Below are 25,374 nucleotides of genomic sequence, written 5' to 3'. Positions count from 1 at the left end.
AAGCAACACATCACCAGCCTGAACATTGAACCATTAATAAACATGCTGATATACAGGGCATTAATCTGCTTGTATGAACAGGTTTCTGTAAGTAACATAATCAGTGAACAATACAAGAGGATATGAAAAGCAATGCAGAATTGATCTCAAGCAAAACTTGTCCCTAAGGAAGAAAATGATACCTTTATTGATGCTTGGGGATAATATCTTTTCAGTTTTGTTTCTATTACTGTCTTTATTCTAAATATTCACATGAGCTGGTTAGATGCCTGCATCCTTAACCTGGCCACCCTTCACCTCTTCTTCATCTCTTCAAACAATTTCAATCCTGAGTTTATCAACCTGAGACATTGCTTAAGAGTTGAAATGTATTTAATAATCACCACAGAAATTAACTAGTTAATGTGGATTAGGTCGGAAAGGACAAATAAATCCCCAACAAGTGCTGCATGACAAACTTGTTAAGGAATATTTTTCTTAGTTTTTATTGAAATTATGTAGAATTCAATATTTTCTATTTTTTATTTTTTTGGTGTTTGGGCCACACCTGGTGGTGCTCAGGGCATACTCCTGGCTCTGCGCTCAAGAGTCACTCCAGGTAGAGGTGGCATATGGAGTGCTAGGGATTGAACTTGGGTTGGCAGTGCGAAAGCCATGTGCCTTACCCTCTGTATTATTGCTCTAGCACTCAATATTTTAAATTCTAGATGGGTAGTATTATCTGAACCTCATATATGGGAAGGTTGACTCAACAATTTAATCAAGTTTTATTCTACTTATATTTTATTTCTTTAAAATGATAAGAATAAGCACAATTATTTGAAAAGAGAACCTTTGGCTTCTTTGTATTGCTTTCCTTAATTGTAATCTGAGCTTGGGCTGAAAGCTCTTCAATTTCTAGTTTTGAAGCTTGTTCATCCTCAGACTCTTCCTCAAATTCTGGTCCAATTCTTTTTTCAGTTTTGAGATTATTTTTTCTTGAAGAAATTCTTCAAATTGAATGTGAAAAATGCCAAATCTTTCTGCCACTTTTCTTCCACAGACAGTTTTGTCTGAGCCATGCCCAGGCAAGAATATGCCCAACAGGCATATTCTTAATGGAGGAACCTGCCATGGAGGGGTGGGTTAAGGAAAAGAGAGGGCAGAGGGAGAGTGAAGAAAAAGAAGTCTTAGTAATCTATAGAATAAAAGGTCATAAAGTAACTGTCCTCCTTAACACTGAGTAGGAATTACAACTTTGTAAATTCAAGGATGTTTTGACATTTTACATGTTAAACAGTTAATAAAAATGAACATGTCAAAAAAAAAAAGGAAAAGGACAAATAAACAAATATCTTTTTTGTGTTTTTGTTTTAGGGCAGCACCTGGCAGCGATCCGGAGTTACTTCCTAGCTCCACACTTAGGAATCACTGCTAGCAGACTCGGCTAGGGAACCATTTGAAATGCCGGGGGCAGGGTGGGGTAGAACTCGGGTGGGCTGCTTGCAAAGTCGCTGTGCTATCACACTAGCGCCAATGATATCCTCTTAAATAGCATATCTCCATAGTTTAAGTAGCAAATAGAGTTTTAGGGTTGGAACTTTTGAAGACCTTCTGGGTGAATTCAGGAGTTTTAGGGTCCCCTCTTGGAAATTCAAAGCAGATTACTAGGTTTAGAGAATGCTGTGGTGGTGCTCAAGCACCATGATCAGCAGCAGAGCCACTCCAGGACCTATACCTAGTAGCACTTGGGGAGATTCCAGGGTGTAACTGTCAATGCTCAGAACCATTAAGTGCCATTGAACTGTGTCCCATACATACCAGGCCTTAACTCAAGAACTATCATGAGTTACCAGCTCTGTAACTATACTTTGATTTTGGGCTCCAGCCAATGACTGGTACTTTAGAGTTACTTCTAACTTTATTGTTGAGGATCATTACCTATTTTTTGCCATATAAAGCATGCAGTCAACCATTTGAGTTCCCACTCTAGCTTGCAAATAGAATTTTTAAATAACAACAGAAACAAAACTTTCAAATTTTGAACAAATGGCTTTCCTGTGTATAATATAAATCAGAAGTCTATTGACAAAAGATAAATGTCTCTATTCTCCTTGCACATGTTTTCTTACCATAAGACTATGGATAGAATAATCTATATTATTATATTATATTATATTATATTATATTATATTATATTATATTATATTATATTATATTATATTATATTATATTATATTATTATGTTATGTTATTATTACAGGTTATGTAACATGGTTATATTCATGCTGATGTTTATGACTTTGATGTACACATGAATTTTGGTTTTCTTGGGTAGATACAGCTGTCTGTACACAGCTGTACAGACCCTGGCTCTGTGGTCAAGATTCACTCCTGGCATTGCTGAAGGACTATATATAAAAGTGCACAATCAAACTTGGATCATTTTTTCATTCACACAGTGCTTTACCAAGTATTTTTTCTTTCTGGCCCCTAATGTACATTTTAAAAATATTTTATTTTATTAAAAAAGCCTGTATCACATAGTTGCCATAGTTGATCCTAATACAGCTGTTTCCAGAGAAGTTAGCAAAATTGTTAAATAAAAAAGAATAGAAAGAGTAAAAAAGGTGGGGAAGGAAAAGAAAAAGAACAGTGACAACTTTGTAAAAAGTTATTAGGTCATTAAGTAATTGTCAGAAGGTTTAGTATGTTCTTGTTACTAACTTACCATTTTTTAACTTATTTGCTTCTGAACATTAAGTGGCCTCAGCTACACTGACATCTATCTGAACTGCTGTGTCCCTATAGAGATAATAATATAAAACAAATGATGTCACAACCATGAATGTGGCTGTGTGATTCAAAAATTCAAACCACTATTGCTGATACTATGGCTTTTATGGGTATAGTTACAGTTGCCAGCTTTACCAGAAGTACAAGATGACAAGGTATAGTGTGCCCACACTCACTCCAAATAAGGTCTGATGATATCAACCTAAATACCTGCATACCTTGAGTTTGGTCAACAGGGTATCTCTACCAGAAGTTGTGAACTGGTGAAGCAGGGTCATAGGCAAAGCAGAGACTATGGGTGATGAATACAGCTGGCACAACTTTGGCAGGGTGTGGGTGTTGGTCCATCTTCTACTGAGATTGCCTACTTTCAGCTGTGTGGACCATGTACCCATGATTTTTTTTTGGGGGGGGGGGAGAGATTGGACCGCACCTGTTGGTGCTCAGCTGTTACTCCTGGCTCTGCACTCAGAAATCACTCCTGACATGCTTGAGGGCTATATGTCATACCAGGGATTGAAACTTGGTTGGCCAAGTACAAGGCAAAGGCCCTACACACTGTACTATTGCTCTGCCCCCTGTACTCATGATTTTTCATGGTGTATTTTATTTTTTGTTTCTTTGTTTTTTTTTTTGTTTTGTTTTGTTTTGTTTTTGGGTCATACCAGCACCCCTCAGGGGTTACTCCTGGCTTTATGCTCAGAAATCGCTCCTGGCAGGCTCGGGGGAACCATATGGGATAACAGGATTTGAACCACCGTCCTTTTGCATGCAAGGCAAATGCCTTATTTCCATGCTATCTCTCCAACCTCATTGTGTGTTTTATACCTCTTTTGAGAATAGAGTAAGTCTGTGGAGCCAGCCTGGTACAAACAGTGACTGCCTTAATGTACACCTTTATAAAGATTATTTAAGTTATTTTTAAAGAATATTTATTATTATTTTACAGATATCAGGTTATTTCTTATATTAAAAATTATAATTTTAATATAAATTATGCTTTATTTTATTAAAGATTATTAAAATGCAATTTGGGTTTATATTTTCTGCTGGTTGTATTCTCATAAGTAGAGGATCATGTCTCCCCATAAATTCTGATATTAACGATTTTCAGAGCTATCACTTCCCACTCCTAATTCATATTTAGTACCTTAAAGGTTATTCTAACTATTTTTTTAGAGTGCTGTATCTTTGTGAATGTTTGTGTGTGAAGTTGTTCATGTATATTGAGTCAGATACCAATACTGACCCAATATGTGACCTATGCTTTACTTATTTTTTCATTTGTATAGGAATGCATAGGTATATAACAAATGAAGCCCTAATGAGGCCTGGCAAAATTTCCCAAATTAAATTTAATCCCATTAAGCTAATGATTAGAAGAGCCAGTTTGTGATATATCTGTCTCACTTAAATGCCTATGCCATTTTCCACTAAACTACTAAAATTTGAATTGTTCATAAAAGGCTTGGTTTGAATTATTGCAAACTGCTTTTCACCGTCGCCCTTCTGACTTCTAATAATACTATTAATTGTTTTGCATAAAAGTAATGGTGAGGTATCTTATTTCTTTGCTCTTCTACTTTTAAGGGATTACTACCGTCCTCACCATGACCACACTAAGCATCAGTGCACGACATTCTTTGCCCAAAGTGTCCTATGCCACTGCCATGGACTGGTTCATAGCTGTCTGCTTTGCTTTTGTATTTTCGGCCCTTATTGAGTTTGCTGCTGTCAACTATTTCACCAATATTCAAATGCAAAGAGCTAAAAGGAAGACATCAAAACCCATCCAGGAAATTTCAGAAGCGCCAGTGACTAAAGAAAAGCATCCTGAAGCAACACTGCAGGTATTTGGCATATAATCTCTCTCAATTTCAGATTTTGCCTTAATATTACCAGGAATAAAATGAGCTTGAAAGTTCCAAGGTCAATATTTGACTTACTTAAAAATTCATAAAAAGGAAATGATAATTGTGATTTTAAACTTAGAAACTTTGATTAATGACTTAAAATTTTAACATTTATGAATGAAGTTGATGATGTGGCACTGACTTTTATAGAGTTCCTTTTTAAATTTAAATTTTTGAAAACTGGGAGAAGAGAAAAATCCTATAAGGGGAAAATGTATGTATTTTTAAGTGGAATTTTTACAAAGAGATTTTAATATACATCAATAAATAAAGTAAAGCAGTGATTCTTGGGGCCAGAAAGATAGCACAGCGGTAGGGAATTTTCTTAGGTGCAGAAGGATGGTGGTTTGAATCCCAGCATCCCATATGGTCCCCTGAGCCTGCCAGGAGCGATTTCTGAGTGTAGAGCCAGGAGTAGCCCCTGAGAGCTGCAGGGTGTGACTCCCCCCCAAACAAAACAAAACAAAACACAGTGATTCTTTCTATGACCCCATACAAGATCTACTTCATACAACTTCATATGATGTGCTCTTTACTAGGAAAGAACAAAACAAATCCAATAAATAAGAAGGACCTTATTGTTGTTAGGAATCATAGTTAAGAAGTGTTTCAGGGACTGGAGAGTTAATACAGTAGGTCAAGTGCTTGCCTTGCATGCAGCCAAATTGGGTTTGATTCCAGGCATCTCATCTGGGACCCCCTCCCTGACACACACTCCCCAGCACCTCTAGGAATAGTCTTTGATCATTTCTTGTTATGGCCTCAAACCCTCAAATAAGTGAATAAAAAACAAAATAAGTGAAATATGAAAAAATGTTTATATAAAGATATAGAAAATTTAATGAGAGATATTTATATTAGGCTCATTCTGAAGTTTAAAAACGTTAATGGTAACTTTTCTGCACATTCCAGTTTTACAAAAATAGAAAAATTTCTATGAAAATAGACATCAGTCAGGCAGAGACACTCTTCTTTCTGTATTTGCTTTGATATGCTTTTATAGTCTCCGTCTTACTCTTTTTAATTGCTTTATTTTTTAAGCTTATTGCATCATTAATCAGTTTTGCTGAAAGCATTGTCATTTTTTTGTTTAATATTGATTTTGTGATTTTTCAAATTCTAAGAAAGGTACAATTTACCATCATTATAATTATTTTATATAACTTCCTTTTGTTCAACATTTTTTGCAGTCATAGTAACATGTAAGGACCAATGCTTGTTTCATTCCCATTTCCATCAATGCATTTTATTAAGAAAACAAACATTATTTTTGTGCCATAGAACAACTTTTTTAATATTACTTGGTCTGATTTTAATATTTTATATTCCCTTAAAATATTAATTTTTGAATTACATTTCACTGATCTTTTTCATGTACTTGGAAATTACAAATAATATTTTAAGTATGTATAATTATTTTTAAGTATATATATTTTAAGATTTTTAGTTTTTATTAGTTATTAAAGCTGTACTAAATAATGTGTCATAGACAAAGCAGCCAGACTTCAGAGTAATGCTGGGAAGGGAACATGGGGTGACAGTTGAAAAAAAAAGGATTTTCACACATGTAAAGTTTATGTTTGTTTCCCATATTAGCCATGTCCTTTACCCCTAATTTAAATTTCAAAACGATATATTTTGATTCATTATTTTTAACTATATTAAAATTATAAAATATACCGACTGTTTCTTGTAGATAATGACTGCCTGAACCCCAGTATTATGCAAAGCCAAATATCCTGGTTTTAGAGATATGCATCTATGTCTGCATGCTCTATTTCCCCCATTCCCCTGCATGTTCTGTTTTATATACTCTATAATATTGAGTATAACATAATAAATATGCACCCATAGTTCATTTGCTTGGGTTTTTTTTTGTTGTTGTTGTTGTTTTAGTTTTTGGGTCACACCTGGCAGCACTCAGGGGTTACTCCTTGCTCTATGCTCAGAAATCGCTCTTGGAAGGCTCGGGGGAGCTTATGAGATGCTGGGATTCGAACCACCGTCCTTCTGCATGCAAGGCAAACACCCTACCTCCATGCTATCTCTCTGTCCCCTATAGTTCATTTGTTAGCAAGGCTCTCTTTACTTTACAAAGTGATGTTGTAATAGATTAACATAGATTCTTAAGATACGCTTAACCAGAATAAAATTGGTTTGTAGTTGTATTAGGGCCCTACCCAGCAGAACTCATGACATACTTATGACTGTGCTCAGGGATCGTACCTGACTAGGTTTGAATAACCATAAATGATGCCAGGGATTAAACTTGGATTAGCCACACATGCAAGCATCTTTTCTGGTTTACTATCTCTCTAGTATAAACATATCAAAATTAGTTAGAATAAATTTGGTTTTTATTTTATTTTATTTTATTTTATTTTATTTTGGTTTTTGTGTCACACCCGGCAGCGCTCAGGGGTTACTCCTGGCTCTACGCTTAGAAATCACTCCTGGGGCCCGGAGAGATAGTACAGCGGTGTTTGCCTTGCAAGCAGCCGATCCAGAACCAAAGGTGGTTGGTTCGAATCCCGGTGTCCCATATGGTCCCCCGTACCTGCCAGGAGCTATTTCTGAGCAGAGAGCCAGGAGTAACCCCTGAGCACTGCCGGGTGTGGCCCAAAAACCAAAAAAAAAAAAAAAAAAAAAGAAAAAGAAAGAAAGAAATCGCTCCTGGCAGGCACTGGGGACCATATGGGATGCTGGGATTCGAACCACCATCCTCCTATATGCAAGGCAAATAAATGCCTTACCTCCATGCTATCTCTCAGGCCCCGCTAGTTAGAATAAATTTTTTATTTTTGGTTTTTGGGTCACACCTGGCAGCACTAGGGGTTACTCCTAGGTTTATGCTTCTGGCAGGCTCAGGGGATCATATAGGATGCTGGAATTTGAAGCACCATCCTTCTGCATGCAAGGCAAACACCCTACCTCCATGCTATGTCTCTGGACCTAGTTAGAATAAATTTAAAGTTGGAAAAATATTGTTGTCTTTGCTCTTTGAAATATATATACATATGTATATATATATATATATATCTTGACTAATAAAATCACCATTCAAATAAATGTTTCTCTGAGCACATCCGATTGGTTAAGTCCACTCTGATTCAATAAATCTGTTGTTAACATGTGCCTCAAGCTATGTGAAGGGTCATATTGGTTAAGGGTCATAAATGATTTTAAAATATAGCCCAAATATGCATCATACATTGATGTTCTCTGCAATGTGTGACAGCTTAGATTTCCTCATTCATTCCACATTGCACATACATTCAGATGAGTGATATCTGGATTCTACTGACAGTGATTAATGGCTGGTTCATCCTTTCTCTTGATTCCTGACCCTGCTACAGCACAGCTGGCTCTGAGATGTAAGTTGTCATTGAATAGCTTCAATATCAAATTCAGTTTTAAAGAATAAGGGAATCTTAAAGTAATGAATGAGAGAAGTTAAAAACTAGAAAGAGATTAAGAAAAATTGTACATTAAGGACAAAAATTTAAAAGCATACTGGAAGGAAATATACAAAAATGATATGAGGTTTAGAGTTTGAGTAGAGAGTAAAATAAGATAGCTGGAATTTGCTTATTTAAATATGTGTTCTCAGGTGAACGACCTTTTACTTATTTCAAGGATGCAGCTTTCGTTTAAAATGTAACACAAGCTCTCATTTGAAATTGCCTTCAGAATCTACATGACATTTGCTAATTTAATAGTCCTTTGGATAAATTCACTAGTGGATAAATTCATTGTCACCAGATGTGACCTATGACTGTTGATGTCCTAGCAGAGGTTTATGGGGGCCATTTCTGTTCTTTGGGAATTAGAAAGCTTATGGTTTATGGAATATTCATGAATTTAGGAGGAAAAGTCAATTGGCAGAATCAAAGAGAAGCTATGGGAAGCTTGAGTATGTCCTTTGGTATTTTAGAGGCAAAGCGATTGTTTCAGTTCAGTGTTATTGATTCTTAGCATATTTGTTATATATTTCTGTTATTTGAGTTGAGCTATACTTTTGTTTATTTAATGTCCACATATTTAATAATTCCATTATTATTAAATTAGGGTGTATATAAAAAATTCAGCTCCCTGCAGTGCTGGAAGTTGTGTTGGAGCAAGTGGTTCAAGAAATTGAAAATAGAGCCTTGATCATGCAAAGTGTTTCCTCAACCATCTTGAGCTATCATTACAGTCTACCCAGGACTATGTCTTAATATACTTATTCTATCATAGATAAATGTGATTTGACTCAATGGATTTAGAATATAAGCAAAATATAATAGAGAGATTTCTACGTAATATTTTTGTAGGGATTCTTCTAAGCACTGCTCAAGAGTTTCAGAGGCCCTAACTTTAATTCTTGGCCAACAGAGCTAAAAGTTCAATGTAGGGACCTTGAATTTGATGCTGCTTAGTCACTGTAACACCTAGGATTTGGCCATCTCAGCAGTGGTACTTGGGAGTACTCAGTTGTAACTGACAATGCTTGGGGACAATATGGTGCTGAGGATTAAATCTAGAAAAGGCATGCACTTTACTGATTTCTGCTTTACTTATTTCTATATCTCATTGATAAGTACTGTGTTCCTTATATCTAAGATCAGTTCTTGGCACCTCATGACCCCTATGTATCCCCAGGAGTAATTTCCAGTCCCCTTTAACACTGTTTGACACCCCCTCCTCTCTCAAATAGAATAAAAATATGAAAAATAATAATGACTACTTGTGCTCCTAAATTATGACAGTAAACAAATTATTATATAATATATACTTTGCATATGCTACTGAGTGCTGAGCTTGCAATAACCAATGTTATAGAGCAAGAAACCAAGAATTAGTATCATTTGTTATATTCAAGATTATTCAGCTGAAAAATGTAAAACTGAATTTCAATTAATTCATTTGTGTCTGAGGGCAGAGCTCAGTTTCACAAAATAAATTTTATACTGTTAAACTTATGATATATTAGTTTATAAAGACTAGACATTTGAAGGTAGTTATGTAATCTCATATATTATATACTCAGTCTCAAATAATCTTTTTAATTCTGTGTCTCTGAATAACCATGAAAAATCTTCTGAATGGTTGTTTATATTGTCCAAGTATTATCTTTGGAAGTCATTGAAAATATAACCTAATTATAACAATTTATAATATTTATCTTATTATATATATACATTATCAAATGTTCAATTGATAGCAAGGAATTAAATTAGCCACCCACAACCATTTATCTGGAAAGAGGGCCTGCTCACCTCAATCAAACCTTAATGAGAAATGGAAATGGAGAATGAGATGTATGAAGGTAATATCACTGTAAAAAAGAACAATAGAACATATATAATGGAAAGAAAATAATTAGAGCTTAGATAGGTATAACTATAGCAGGGCATTCCTTGTATTTTAATAGCAGTGTTGATTTTCATTTTGCATATTTCAATTGCCTACTTTACTACATACTACCTACCCTAATCTGCTTAAGTTCTGTTTCCATTTCACTATAGTATTGTCCATTTACTTTTTCATGTTAAAATGTTTATATAATCTTAAAAGTATATTTATGGGGCCGGTGAGGTGGTGCTAAAGGTAAGGTGTCTGCCTTGCAAGCGCTAGCCAAGGAAGGACCGCGGTTCGATCCCCTGGCGTCCCATATAGTTCCCCCAAGTGAGGGGCAATTTCTGAGCACTTAACCAGGAGTAACCCCTGAGCATCAAAGGAGCATGGCCCAAAACAAACAAACAAACAAACAAACAAAAACGTATATTTGTAAAATGAAATTACTTGCTCTGCTTAGAGTATTTAAGAGGAAGATGATATAAAAAACAAGTATATATATATGTATATATATAATTCAAAGTATAGCAGGACTAAATTCAAATTCATTCATTAGAATTTTCTTTATATATTCCATTCTTTAGAGTCAAATGTTAGATTTATTTGCCATTTGATATTCATTCTGACTGATCTCAAGGGTTTTAAGGACTTGGTCTCAGGAGCCACTTCTACAAAATAAGGACAATACAGAAAGAACCTACTGGAAAGAGTTGTATGGATAGTTAAATAGTATGTCATGTTAAACCACTTAGTAGTATCTAGTTAAATAATGGTTGTGATGAATATTATTCTTTATATTTTCTACATATTTTATATTTGAAATATACATCATATAATTGATCATGTCTAAAATTAAATATTTTATATAAATTGTTTCATATCTAATTATTCATTTGACTTAGTCAATTTTTAGCTCCTTGATAGAATTATTACGGTTGATTTATCCTATTTTCCCACAGAGCACAGTGTTTAATAGTTTAGTTGTTATTGATCAGTTTTAATAAGCCAAATGTAGGCACTGTACAATAGGAAAAATGATGCTTCAAAAGTCAATCACCCAAAAGTCAATTCTGAAAATTCAGTTTTCTTTTTTGTCGACTTTCTAGTTAGAAGAAAATGCAGACATCAGCAGATGTTGAGTATTGAGTTAGAACTGGTTCACTGTGCACAGTTAGAACAGCAGGTACAATTGTCACCAGTTAGACACAGTGAATAGGAAGCTAAAGGGATGAGAGAAGTAGCCTTTGAAAACAAAAGAGAACAGGAAAAAAGTCTAAGTAAACATACAAGGTCACTAGTACATTATGTATTATAAAGAAAATATATTTGCTTTCTCTTTGTTTTCATTTCAGTTCCTTTTACTTACATAAATTTTAGTGATAACGAGTGGCAACACTGTTAGATACAATTATTTCATAATAATGGTTAATATCAAGATTCATTCCATTCTTATGAAAAGAATATACAAACTAGGCTACACAAACTAGGTCAGTTTTAGATTTTCATTTTATTCAGCCTCAAAACTCTTTAAAAACACTGTTTTTAAAATTGTTTATTTAACATGAAAAATTTTTTCTTTCATTTCTTAATTTAATCTAATTTTTTTTTTACTGGCAGTTTATAAAGGACTTGATCCTTTATAAGGACAACAGAGTTGTCCAGATACAAAATTCATTTGTAAAAGAAAATAGTGATTCATTATTGGCCAGCCTCAAAAGTGTAGCTGTTGATGTGTATCAAGATTTTTTGCTCTTTTTGTTTTACTAAAGTTATGTAAATTTGCATCCCTACCAGGGAGAAAAAAAAAACACACCAAATAAGGAAACACTGAAATTATCCTTTTTTAAAAATTATTTTGGATTTGTCCTCTTAAAAAAACACAGAAATAATCCCTTAGAATAGAAGAGTATATTTGTATTTGATAAATGAGTTATTTTATTTATCTTTTTTTGTTTTGGTTTGTTCTTTGGGCCACACCTGTGACGCTAAAGGGTTATCCTGGCTATCTGCTCAGAAATTGCTCCTGGATTGGGGGACCATGTGGGACACTGGGGATCAAACCCAGGTCCATCCTGGGTCAGCCGCGTGCAAGGCAAATGCCCTACTGAAATGCTCTTCTTAAACTTATTTTTGATACTTTTGTTCTATTTGACTCTATTGGAGTAACTCAACAGATGGCAATATTACAAAGCAAGATGACAAACCATTTTAGGAAACAAATTACTTGGGTTTTTTTCATCCCAGAAAACAATACTAAACAAACAAAAAAGACGTGAAGCAGTAATGTCAATTCATCTGACATTTTGGTGTGTTTGTGACAGCAATTTATGTTCTGATATAAGTAATGTTCTTTAGGCAATGTGCAATTATTTAATTGTAGAATTATTAAAATTTATGCTTTCCATATTAAAAATATAGTTATATATTATGTGCCAATTCATGGAACTTTATAATGTTTTTATATACAGGAGTAAATTTCAGCTCGTCCTTAATAAGTGTTTACTAAGAAACTGCTCTGCGAAAGTTCTTATTAATGACCTCAATGAGGATTCAAACAAGTCAAAATCTTGGCTAGTGATAGAGGAAGTGTAGGAAGTTCAATGAATGAGGCTTCTTGTAAACCTAATATAATCCTCCTTAGGCTGTAGATGTGTGCGCTGTGTGTACGCATGTGTTTGGTAGAAGGTATGTATATTTATACAGTACAGAGATTTTGTTGAGAGAATGTGTTGCCATCATTATTATTGTTGCTTATTATTAGCTCATACTATGTGTGATATATTATGCTAATAATTCAATATACTAGTACTACTCTGCACAATAAACCTGAGATGGTGACCATGTTGTAGGTTCATAGTTTTGTGGGCAAGGAAACTGAATCTTGGTTAATGTTTTAGACACTTTCAAATGCATTACACTGTCTCTTGTCTAGTGAAATTGTCAAGAATTTCAAGTATTAAGGAATTTTGTGGGGCCGGAGAGGTGGCACTAGAGATAAGGTGTCTGCCTTGCAAGAGGTAACCAAGGAAGGACCAAGGATCGATCCCCCGGCAGCGTCGCATATGGTCCCCCCAAGCCAGGGGCAATTTCTGAGCACTTAGCCAGGAGTAACCCCTGATCATAAAAAACAAAAAAAAAACAAAAAAAAAATAAAAACAAAAAAAATGAAATTTTGTAACGAATCTCACTTCTTTATTGATTTGATCACACAATCCAGTATTTGGGATTTGCATTTCTTTATTAGCTGATGCAGTTAGGCAAGATTATATCTAAATTTCCACTGTCATAAAATTCACTGTCACTAAAATTGCACCCAACACTGAGTTTGCATATATCAGAAAAAATTTAAATATTTTATATGTATTAGTTCATATAATTGTCACAGCATCACTGTCCTATTTCATTCTAATTAACATAAATTGAAAATTTTCTGATGAAATTGAAGAAATTGAGAAAGGGAAAGGTGAAAGTAATTTCTCCCAATCAAACAGCTGCTAAAAATCTGATCAGTAGTTTATAATCACATAGTCTGACTTCAAGTCTATAATATGGAGTGCAGCCTTCATTGTACCTACTCTCACTAACACTGCTTCTATGCTTCTATGCTTACTCACTTCCCACCCTAATCCTAACTTTTTCTAAAGTTTTTTACTTACTTTGATGAAAGTGTAAAGCATATTCTTGAAATTATACTCTTTATAAATTAGTCCTAACTCTTAGCAGCTAAGCATACATGATCAAAGACCCAGATTGGTCATATTCTCCCCATTCTTAATTTTCTCCAACATATATGTGTGTTTTAATGAAGCAAAAATTATCAATTGATTATAGATGTTTGCTTCATATAGCATGCTTCCTGGCAAATGAGCTTTTGTCTCAGTCATATAAGAATTGAAATTATATGTCAGGATATTGCAGCCTATGCTAGGTTTTTAGCTCTTTTGTGATAAATATCCTATGAAGTAATGGAAATATGTAAAATAACAACCCCCTAAAAGATAAAATTTTTTAATTACCTAGAAACCCTTGGGTCTTTCTATATAACTAATAGTACAGTAAGACAATTAATTGCTTTTAACACTGCTGACCGGGATTCAATCCCTGGCATCATATATGGCCCTCAGCTCTCTGCCAGATAGATCCCTGAACAGAGAGCCAGGACTAAATTGGTGCACCACCAGGTGTGACCAAGCATCAATAAACAGATAAATAAATAAATAAATTCTAGAAAGATCCTTAAGGTAGTTTTTAATATTAAAACAAGAAAATTGTACTTGAAAGGATGAATTGTTCATGCCCTTCTTGTTGTTCTGCTGCCAGCAATAAAATAATCACATAATAGGCTTCATATCCTAGACCACCCCTCCCAAAGTTCTGTCTCTTTACAATATCCCTGTTAAGTATAAAATATTGGTTGCCTCCAATTAAACTACTTATGTCATCTAAAACAATAAATTTATTAAACTATATGTCTAACTTCTTTAAGTTTTAAGTTTTACTCATAACCTTTAAGACAGAATTATTCTTTAATAATAACTTAAAAAAACTTAAAAAATAATTTTAAGACTAATTTTTTAAAACAGTGATCTACATAACATTTTAGATGTAAAAAATGTCACACATAAGTGACAGTTGATAGTACAGTTGATAATGTGATTGCCTTACCTGAACTTGACATAAGTTTCTATTCCTGATACTACAACTGGTAGTCTGATCATTATCAGGAGTGATCCCTGAGCACAAAACCTGGAGTAAGTCCTTTACACTATTAGTGTGGTCCACCCCCAACCAAATAAAATTAAATGTCACAAAGAACAAAAGGAAACCTATGGAAATTTTTATATTCTTGTTATTATGTAAGATTTATTTCTTCCCCTAGTTTATTCCTTGTACTTTGATAAGCCTGTATTTTTCATGTAGATGTCAGTATACACATTTCTTTATTCTCTTCAATCTTGTGATTACCCAACCAAGTAAACCAACATATGTATTATCTCATTCTCTCCCCCTTTTTTCCCTCTTTTTCCATCTGTCTCTGATAACAGTGGATAAAAAGTCTTTTTACTTTAATTTTTCTTTCTGTATATTTGTAAAAGAGTTGTGGAACAATGGTCAGAGAAAAATGCTGTTATAAGAGGGTCACAAAAGTGTATAAAAGTGTGAGAATTGGGCCAGAGCAGTGGCGCAAGCAGTAGGGCATTTGCCTTGCATGCACTAATTTAGGATGAGCCACACTTTGATCACCTGGCATCCCTTATGGTCCCCAAACCAGGAGTAATTTCTGAGCACATAGCCAGGATTAACACCTGAGCATCACTGGGTGTGATCCAAACACCCCTCCCAAAAAAAGTGTGAGAATGACAGTAGAGTGTTATTTTGTATGTGATACCTTTAATATTTGTCTCCTTAAAATTTTTTTTTGGTCAGAGAGATAGTAAATCCTTGTACATGGATGGATGTTTGCCTTGCACATGGATGCTTAGTATTCTATCCCCCATATACCATAAGGTCCTCTAAGCCCTTCAGGTGTGATTTCTGAGCACAGAGCTAGGAATAAGTCCTGAAGACACCTGAGTTTGCCTTCCAAACCCCTTCAATAAAAATAAATTTGTATTTTTCCTAAATCCATACTGTTTAGTACAGGTAACATCAAGGGATCCAATGAAAGTAAAATATCACACCATAAAAAGCAGAAGGAGAATGTTTAAAGAAAGAAGGGTCCAACAATCTAGAAAGTGTACTTATATCTGCACTTTCTGTTTGTCACTGAACAGTGACATTTCCAAAGAGGACTTGGCAAAAATATAGAGAAAATGTTGTAACCAAAGGGCACAAAACAAACTTTTATATGTATCACAACACATCATTGTTTCTAGCCTAACAAACTGGTCACTAGTGATCATTTGGGATAAGCCTATTAAACAGATTTTTTAAAATAAGTAGTTTGAAGAGGATGAACTTTAAGATAAATGCTTAGCACAGAACCTGGCACCAAGTAAATATCATCCTATATTTGCTGACTGAGCCTGTGAGTAAAAGAATGAGTGAATTCAATGCATTTAAGCAAAATAGTAACAAGTATTACAGTGCAAGGAAAGAAAAGACCTAGATGACCACAGAAAACTCCCCAAAACAATTCATTCCATAATGGTTTTAGTGGTTTGTTTTTTTTTTTTTGAGCCTCCCAATCAGCCCCTCAACCTCCCAAGCCTCTCAATCAAAGGGCCTGGTGTCCACTCCCAGAGAGAATTGGCCAACTGGACTAAATGACCCAATGATCTCTGGCCTGTTGGTGAGGGGCCATCAGATCTATATGTGACAGTGCTAGGGGTGCATATGGTAAGTCAAAAAATGGAAATTTGGCTCTACATGTGCAACATATGCACCCTGGCACACCCCAAATAATGCTACCCACCTGATTCCTGTAATTTTTCAATTATGGAAGCTTTGGGATTGCTAAGGCTAAGCATATCCATGATGCTCTTTATTTGACCTTAAGCCTCCTGGTTGATTTGGAAGTTTCTGAAACAAAATAATTCCTAGCACTGCCCTTTCTTTTTTTTCTCTCAGAAATGACAATTTTATTCTTCTAAAGATTTCAATGTAAACAACATTACAGAGATTTTCAGGTTTTCTATTAATTATTTTTAATTTTTTTATTTAAACAACTTTATTACATATATAATTGTGTTTGGGTTTTAGTCATGTAAAGAACACCACCCATCACCAGTGCAACATTTCCATCACCAATGTCCCAAATCTCCCTCCTCCCCACCCAACCCCCGCCTGTACTCTAGACAGGCTTTCTATTTCCCTCGTACATTCTCATTATTAGGATAGTTCAAAACGTAGTTATTTCTCTAACTAAACTCATGCCTGTTTGCGGTGAGCTTCATGAGGTGAGCTGTAACTTCCAGCTCTTTTCTCTTTTGTGTCTGAAAGTTATTATTGCAAGAATGTCTTTCATTTTTCTTATAACCCAGACCATAGACTCTTGTTTCAGTTGATTGGTTTGTCTTTGCCTCTGAATGTACATGGGCTACTAACTAACATATGAAGAAATGTTCTCTGGTTTATAGGAAAATAAATTATATGAGTATTTTCTTAGAACCTGTTTGAATAAGGCTCTGGAAAGGACATCTTTTTAAAGGTGAGGAAAGCAGAGAAGTACTGAAACCTAAATACACTTCCAGAGAAAGTAAGCAAAAACTGGTTATTCATAGAGGAACTAGATCATTATATTCTGTGAGAAGCTTAACTAAAGAAATGTGGAGAGCAGTGATGAGTGGATAATGTGGGCTGTGCCTTTGAACCTCACTGGCTCTGCCTTTCATAATGAAAGACCCTTGATTTATTTTGAGAAAAGTCAGATTCTATTTAGTTAAATCTTATAAAACTGCTGTTTTTCTGGTTACTATGGTTTAAAGGAAATACTAAGACCTTTCTAGGAAAAGATGAAGTTTCTTTGTGAATTACAGCTATTTTTATTAAATGCTTTTTTGATGGAAGAGGTAATTAGAAAGAAATTGCCCTAGTGTTTCTCATTTTTTTATTTAAACAACTTTATTACATACATGACTGTGTTTGGGTTTCAGTCATGTAAAGAGCACCACCCATCACCAGTGCAACATTCCCATCACCAATGTCCCAAATCTCCCTCCTCCCCATCCAACCCCCGCCTTTATTCTAGACAGGTTTTCTATTTCCCTCATACATTCTCATTATTAGGATAGTTCAAAACGTAATTATTTCTCTAACTAAACTCATCCCTGTTTGTGGTGAGCTTCATGAGGTGAGCTGGAACTTCCAGCTCTTTTCCTTTTGTGTCTGAAAGTTGTTATTGCAAGAATGTCTTTCATTTTTCTTAAAACCCATAGATGAGTGAGACCATTCTGCGTCTCTCTCTCTCTCTCTCTCTCTCTCTCTCTCTCTCTCTCTCTCTCTCTCTCTTTCTCTGACTTATTTCACTCAGCATAATAGATTCCATGTACATCCATGTATAGGAAAATTTTATGACTTCATATCTCCTGACAACTGCATAATATTCCATTGTGTATATGTACCACAGTTTTTCTAGCCATTCATCTGTTGAAGGGTATCTTGGCTGTTTCCAGAGCCTTGCTATGGTAAATAGTGCTGCAATGAATATAGGTATAAGGAAGGGATTTTTGTATTGTATTTTTATGTTTCTAGGGTATATTCCTAGGAGTGTTTCTCATTTTAAAATGTATTAGTTGTTAAATTTTTTTTCTTTTCAAGACTGAAGTGTAGTCTTGAGCTGAGAATATCACAACCTAAGAGTCTTTGTGTGCCTGAAGCTAATATGGGCATCTTAGTGTTCTCCGTACATTTATTTAGGTAGTTTATTATTTTATTCTGGCTTGAAAAGTGAAGGCTTTTATGGATGTGGAACTTCACACTTTTTCCTTTCCCTAGCTCACTGTTGTTGCTTCTGCAAGCAAGAAACCGCTTTTCTAAAGCTTTAGCTGATACTGAAAAATGTTAACATGCTTTCTGCTTAATGTTTGCCAACGGGCTGATCTAAAAATGGCACCAAAGAGGTTACCTATTATCCACAGAACAAGAATATATTTCAGGGCAGAAATAGATTATGGTCAGTGGGGACATGAACTGCTGACAGAATATTATATTAGTATTCCTTAACAATTAATTAAAATAAAATGAGATTTTATATGATGAATATTGTTTGTTTTTGTTAATTAAAATATTTTCTTTTTGGTAATTTTTAATATTTTAGTTTTTTTCTCATATTCTTTTTACAGTAGCTATTTATTGCTTGTACATGCAATTGATTAGTATAAATATTTTTAAGAATTATATTGAAAGTCATTAAGTTAAAACCTGGAAAGATTTAAAATAAGTTTTCAGTGAAATATACATATTTTGTCAGCATGATCTCCAAATTCATTACAGATTTGAAATTTTAAATATATTCTGAATTAATGTATATTGAATAGACTCTGGTTTTGTCTGCAATTACCCAAAGATACGTTTGTTGTTCTTATGGCCTAGCAAGTTTATAATTTGTTCTGTAGAAAAGCACTGCAATATCAGTGATGAAAATGTAATTCAAGTTAAAGAATATACCAGGACATTTGTTTGATCCACTAGATTTGCATAATACTCTAGGTACACAGGAAGAACTAGTGGCCCCTAACTACGATATTCAGAGTGAATAATGCTGGTAATAAGCCTGGCAGCTGAGGACAGTAGATATGTAACTCAATCTGTCCAGAAATTTAGTCACAGAGTCACCTTCTGATGGAATATATGAAATTTGGATAGATAATTTGTAAGTTCAATGCTCACAAGTACCATCTAACTATATATATGACTAAAATACATATGCTGTATTTGGTATAAAGACCAACAGGAAATATCACAATTTGATGAGACAACTAAAGACAATTATTGGCTGCAATTAACTTTCTGGTACAGTTATTTTATAATGACTGTATATAACAATAGTGATATATATATATATATCATAGTAGTAAATGTAACATGACATTTTAAAATTCCAAAACACAAATTGAAGGAAACAGAGGAGCAAAAAGAGTACAATTTTTCATTGTGATAAATGTCTGTGAGAAGGTCCAGAAAAATGGCTATGTAATTATAAGATGGATAGACATTTGCATTGCTCTCAAGGATTTTTTTTTTTTTGGAGAAAATGAACACACCAAGAAAACATAAAGAAAAAAGATTCAGATTTAGAATGAAACACCTAGAATGAAATCTGAGTTTGAATCAGAGAAGAGAAAGATTGAGCTGTCCTTTCATTGACACTAGATAAGATCTACCTGGAATATTACCTAAAAATAAATTATTAAGAAAAATATTTTTGTTTTTATTTTTGGGACACACCTGATGACGCTCTTGGCTATTCACTCAGAAATTACTCCTGGCCATATGGGATGCCTGGGAATTGAACTATGGTCCATCCTAGGTTAGAGCGTGCAATGCCCTACTGCTTGTGCCATCGCTCCGGCCCCAGAATTAGTAAGAAATTTCTAAGACATAAATTGATTAAATCCTAACATTTCATTTTATATGTAGACCCAAGTGATAATATATTTTGGATTTATGCTAGAAAGAGAAGGGCCAATATAATATTCTCTGTCTTATTCAATAGAAAGAATACTTCTGTCGTTTGGTAGTTTGGTACTCTGCTTATACTCTTAAGACTTGACTTAACACTATTGATAAAAAGTTACTCATCTTGTAAATAGCTACATAAATTCTGAGCATACATTTATTCCAGACTAATATGTTGGCATAGTAGAATGATCACAATCATGCACTCCGAGCATAGCAAGAAATGAGTGGAACTTAGAGGTTTATTTTACTCACTCACCCAACCATTCTCCAGATTGAGCACTGACTCCATCTGATTAGCATTTAACTATATTGTGTTCTTCATGCCATTAATATGTAATTTTATGACTGAAGATTTTTAATTTAGGAACAGTTTGATAGAAATCCAAAGAATAAACAATTGTAATTGTTTTCATAGTTTTAAGAACAAATTATTGGATGTTTATGGCAGTCTTAGAGATGTGTGTCTTGGTGGGTAAAAATACTTTTTAGGTTCACTATTAGAAAATTTTGAAAATCACTAATAACTTTTTCCAGTAGCCCCAATATATCAGTTGCAAGTGAAATATTAGGATGACAAGCATCAAGCACTCTTTTAGCTGACATTCACCTGACTGTTTCTATATATGCATGCCCCATTTTGAGTATGTGTCCCTATAATTCCTTCCTCCCTGATGCCTTTCCTCCTTTTTCCTTATTATTCCTTCTTTCCCTCTTTCCTTCTTTATTTCCTCCCACCTTTTCTTTCTTCTATCCGTCCTTCCTCCCTTTCATTCTTCCTCCTTTCCCTACTTCCATTCTCCCTTGTTCTCACATTACCTGTCTTCCCTCCCTCCCTCCCTGCCCTCCCTCCCTCCCTCCCTCCCTGCCCTCCCTCCCTGCCCTCCCTCCCTCCCTGCCCTCCCTCCCTGCCCTCCCTCCCTCCCTCCCTCCCTCCCTGCCCTCCCTCCCTCCCTCCCTCCCTCCCTCCCTCCCTCCCTCCCTCCCTCCCTCCCTCCCTCCTTCCTTCCTTCCTTCCTTCCTTCCTTCCTTCCTTCCTTCCTTCCTTCCTTCCTTCCTTCCTTCCTTCCTTCCTTCCTTCCTTCCTTCCTTCCTTCCTTCCTTCCCATCCATATTTATCTCCATTGCTTACTTACTCTTTTCTTTTTTCCTATATAAATTCAACCGAGAGCAGCTGCTTTTCTGATAGGCTGTTTTAAACTGGAATGTGTTAGTACCAGGTGTGGATTTAATTGGACTTTACTTAGAATGCAAGCAGACAGAATTCAGGGTGTCTTTTTTTTCCAAGGAAAATTGCTGAATCACTGCTTCCAAAATTGGCATAAAATATGCTTAGACCTTCCACAGACTGCATGTGTGATGTGATCCAATGCCTTGGGGGAATGGGGTAAACACATTTTTAAAAAAGGAATGTTTTCATCAGTACACAGTGAACATTATCTGAATTCAGTTCAGGCAAAGAATATCTTAAACAGCTAGATAAAGGAAATTAAGGCATGAGCAACATATTATTTGTAGGAATGACATACATTATCTCCTTGGCAACTGCAGGGTGGCATGCAATTTGGCAATCTATGTTGTGTCATCTTGGATGCCTGGAAGTCACTGTTTCCTATGGAAACAAAGGAAAGAACAACATGAGAAAGAGTTCCGATTTTAGTATACTGCTAAAGTATTTTAAGACTGAGGGATGGGAGTGTTTCCACAGTATAACTGAATCTCTAACTGACATTAATTTTCATTTATTAATCTCACAATGCTTTAAAATATAGATTAGGCTTCTGAGCTTTTTATTACACTTTTTTTTTCTTTTTTGCCACACCGCCAGTGATGCTTAGGGATTACTCCTGGCTTTGAGCTCAGAAATCACTCCTGGCTTGAGGGACCACATGGGACGGGGGATTGAATGGTGGTCTGGCCTAGGTCAGCCGCCTGCAAGGCAATCACCCTACCATTGCACCACCACTCTGGCTCCTTTATTATACTTTTGTGTTAAAGTGATGACTCAAGATATGTGTGTGGCACTTCAACATACTGGTGGTTTGGCAAGTCTTTCATAAACATAAGGATCTTACCTTAGGTACTTTTATTTATTCTTCCCACAAATTTGTGTGGAATGTCTAATTTGCTTGGTGTGTTTAACTATTGAAGCTGCATTGACCTCTTTTGTTGTTGTTGTTGTTGTTTATTTTGGGGCCACACTTGGGGACTTTAAAGGGATATTCTTGGCTCTGTTCTCAGAAATCAATCCTGGCAGCCTTGGGGGACCTTATGGGATGCCAGAGATATAACCCAGGCTGAAAGTGTGCAAGTCAAATGCCCTACCTGCTGTGCTATAGCTCATGCCGCTGCATTGACTTTTTATGTTTTACAATTATCCTTTCAGATTCATAGGATATTGTTGCATTTCTTTGTTTGAAGCAGATCAATAATTTTTAATCATTCAGTTCCAGCTTGGAGAATCTGTTCAATTGGAAGCCAAAAGAGAAATTAACACAGGACTCTGAGATATCTGTTGGTACCCACAATAATTTTTATCATGCTGTTTTTTTTAAATTAGTATTTTAACAATATTTCTTTACTAGAGTAAATTCACTTGTGTTCATTCACTAAATTGGTACAAAATATTTATAACAAAGTGACCTATACTCCATGCGATTTTGTTAGGAATATGGTTTGATAAAATTGAAGATATTGAATGATAGAAACTCAGATTGCAACATAGCTGACTAGAGTTTAAAATTTTCCACTCTGGTGAGACCCATAGAAGCATCAATTTGTACAACGTCACATGGTTAGCTTAAACAGTTGTAATAGAACTGCCTTCATGAGGCAAGATAATGATATATGTAGTTATATTACATTAACCCATAAAAACAGTATTGTCGGGATTCTAAAGAGGCTATTGGAAATTCTTCCACAATAATTCTAGAGACAAGGAGTCATGGCTCACTGTTAATAGAAATTTGACAGAATCAGCTTGTCCCAAGGATGACTTGATTTCCATTAAACTATTTAATGTTTCTGACCACTACTTTTATTGTTTATTATACTACTGTTTTGAACTTCATCATCACAGGAGGTGAGGCACTTTTACATGCTTCTGGACTCTATTAAAAGTGACTTTCATGTAAACTGCCAACTAGTCTCACAAAAGTGCTTTTAAGTTGACCTTTCAAAAAGTTATTCAAGTATTCTCATAGCTCATAGGAGTCAAAAATATATGCCTGATGTTATAATTTGGAGTATTAAAATTAACAAGAAAAATTTTATTTCCTGGAGGGTCTTATTTTATTATGTCCTCTCTAAGAGAAGCATTTTAGTTTAGAATTTTCTTGGGTTTGTGCATATATTCATGGAAGATTTAAATAGCACTGCAGCTGTACAGAAAAGCTGTTCTAGTGTGTGCTTTGAAAATCAGCTTTTCAATAACTGATAGCTTTAGAACTATGATTGAAAGGAAAAATCCAGTTCTTTTTTTTACATAAAAAATAAGCTATTTCAGCCACTGGCTACATGTTCCAAGAAGTTTGAGGAAGGAGAGTTTCATATTTCTAATCGTTTTGCTCATGGACAGGCAAGCTGTGCGCATGGGCTTCCTTCTTTTCTTATGAAGCAACAGAGGGAAAGAAGAAAATAGAGGCTGATCCAGGAGTTGATGCTTAAGTTTACTAGCAATTAGTCAGACTTTTAAACAGGCAGATATATGAAATGAGAAAGAAAAAGTATTTAATTCCAGTTACCAGTTAATATTCCAGCATTGACTCATTAAGCAGTCCATTAAATACTATAGTGTCCCAGGAAGCATAATATGTATAGAATGAATGACTGTCATCTAGTTTTTAAATGAATTTAAATGCTCTGCTTTGGGCTATAAAGCTTTGCCAATGATCTCCTGAGACACATTTGTGAAACTTATTTTTGTCCTCTCAGGTAGTCAGTAAAGAATGGTTTTGTTGTCTATTTCAATGCAGTTAATTCATTATTTTTATTATGAGTTCATTTGACTTTGTTCAGTAACTTTTCAGTGCTCAGTAGAGGTGGACCAAGAATTAGAACTTTAAAAATAAAAATGACAGGAATACTGATACAACATGGTAAAGGGGAAGCTAGGATAAAGTATAAGATGCTGTGTAAAAATATAGAACAATAACATTATTTTATTATGTCCTCTCTGAAAGAAGCATTTCAGTTTAGAATTTTTTTTCTGTTGCAAAGTCTGATACGTCTAAAGATTATGATTTTAAGCTTACTGGATGGTTAGAGCAGTGATAGCAAGTTATCTTTTTGGTAAACAAAAGGAAGACAAAAATGGAGGAAAGTATAGCAAAGACAAGAGACTATATAAAAATTATAGCTTTAATAGACCTTAAATGATTCTAGATATCTTAATTGAGTTTTTCTCAAACCAGACTCTGATACAAAGATTTATTTGCAAGTTATTTTATTTGGAAGTAATCTAATGAGATATAGATGGAGAGGGATAAACCACTGAGAAAGTGTATCAATGACTATATTTACCAGAGAGACCACTATGTTAGAAATGCTCCTAAAGTTTGTGTGCAATAAACTCTAGAATGTCCTACCAGATGGCAAATCTCAGGGATCCACTTCCCCCTCATTTTTTGATAAGTAAGTTCATTCAGAAACCTATGTTTCTTACATTTCTAGTCAAAATTTTTTTTCAATTCAGCCAGTCTCCTGTATATATACATAGAATACCTTAGTTAGAAAAAGGTGAAATATGACTAACTGTAGTAAAATCCAAAAAAAAGCATGTAGTATGGCTATTACAGATAGCATATGTTACCTAGAAAAGTTAGAAGGATGTTTCAGTAGTGGAAAGAAAGCAGAATCAGTTCATATAGAATGTTTTGCCATATAAGTATGAATGCCACAGAAAAGAATTTAATCAAGACAGATGCATAAATAGGTTTATAATGTATAGATTTTTTGTTGTGGAGAGTAGAAAGAGAAAATTTTTAAAGATATCAGGCCTGAGAGTCTTAGTGACCCATATATTAGCTAGGTTAGAAATACTGAATATCAAAAAAAAAAAGAAATACTCAATATCTTTACAGTAATTAAGAGAGTAACATGTAGACAAAATATTGAGGAGGTTATATGGAAAAGAATATAGAGAGGATAATAGAAAATCTAAAAATTTGTGACTTAAAAAGCTGTTTGGATAATTTGCTTGTCTCTAATATCTGCAATACAGTAGGAAGAT

General features: G+C 34.7%; 1 protein-coding gene across 2 annotated transcripts in view; it reads left to right on the top strand.

Moving 5' to 3' along the window:
- GABRA4 (gamma-aminobutyric acid type A receptor subunit alpha4) overlaps positions 1-25,374 on the top strand; it is a 91,231-nt gene that overhangs the window by 42,169 nt on the left and 23,688 nt on the right. For both annotated transcript variants that reach the window (XM_049790148.1, XM_049790149.1), the window contains one exon: positions 4,366-4,625. In XM_049790148.1, coding sequence (XP_049646105.1) covers positions 4,366-4,625 — 260 coding nt within the window. The remainder of the gene's footprint in view (positions 1-4,365; positions 4,626-25,374) is intronic.

The sequence above is a fragment of the Suncus etruscus genome, chromosome 16, assembly GCF_024139225.1.
Source record: "Suncus etruscus isolate mSunEtr1 chromosome 16, mSunEtr1.pri.cur, whole genome shotgun sequence".
In the NCBI taxonomy this organism is placed as follows: domain Eukaryota; kingdom Metazoa; phylum Chordata; class Mammalia; order Eulipotyphla; family Soricidae; genus Suncus; species Suncus etruscus.
The sequence above is the reverse complement of the archived record's forward strand: the minus strand, read 5'-3'. Positions and strand labels throughout refer to the sequence as shown.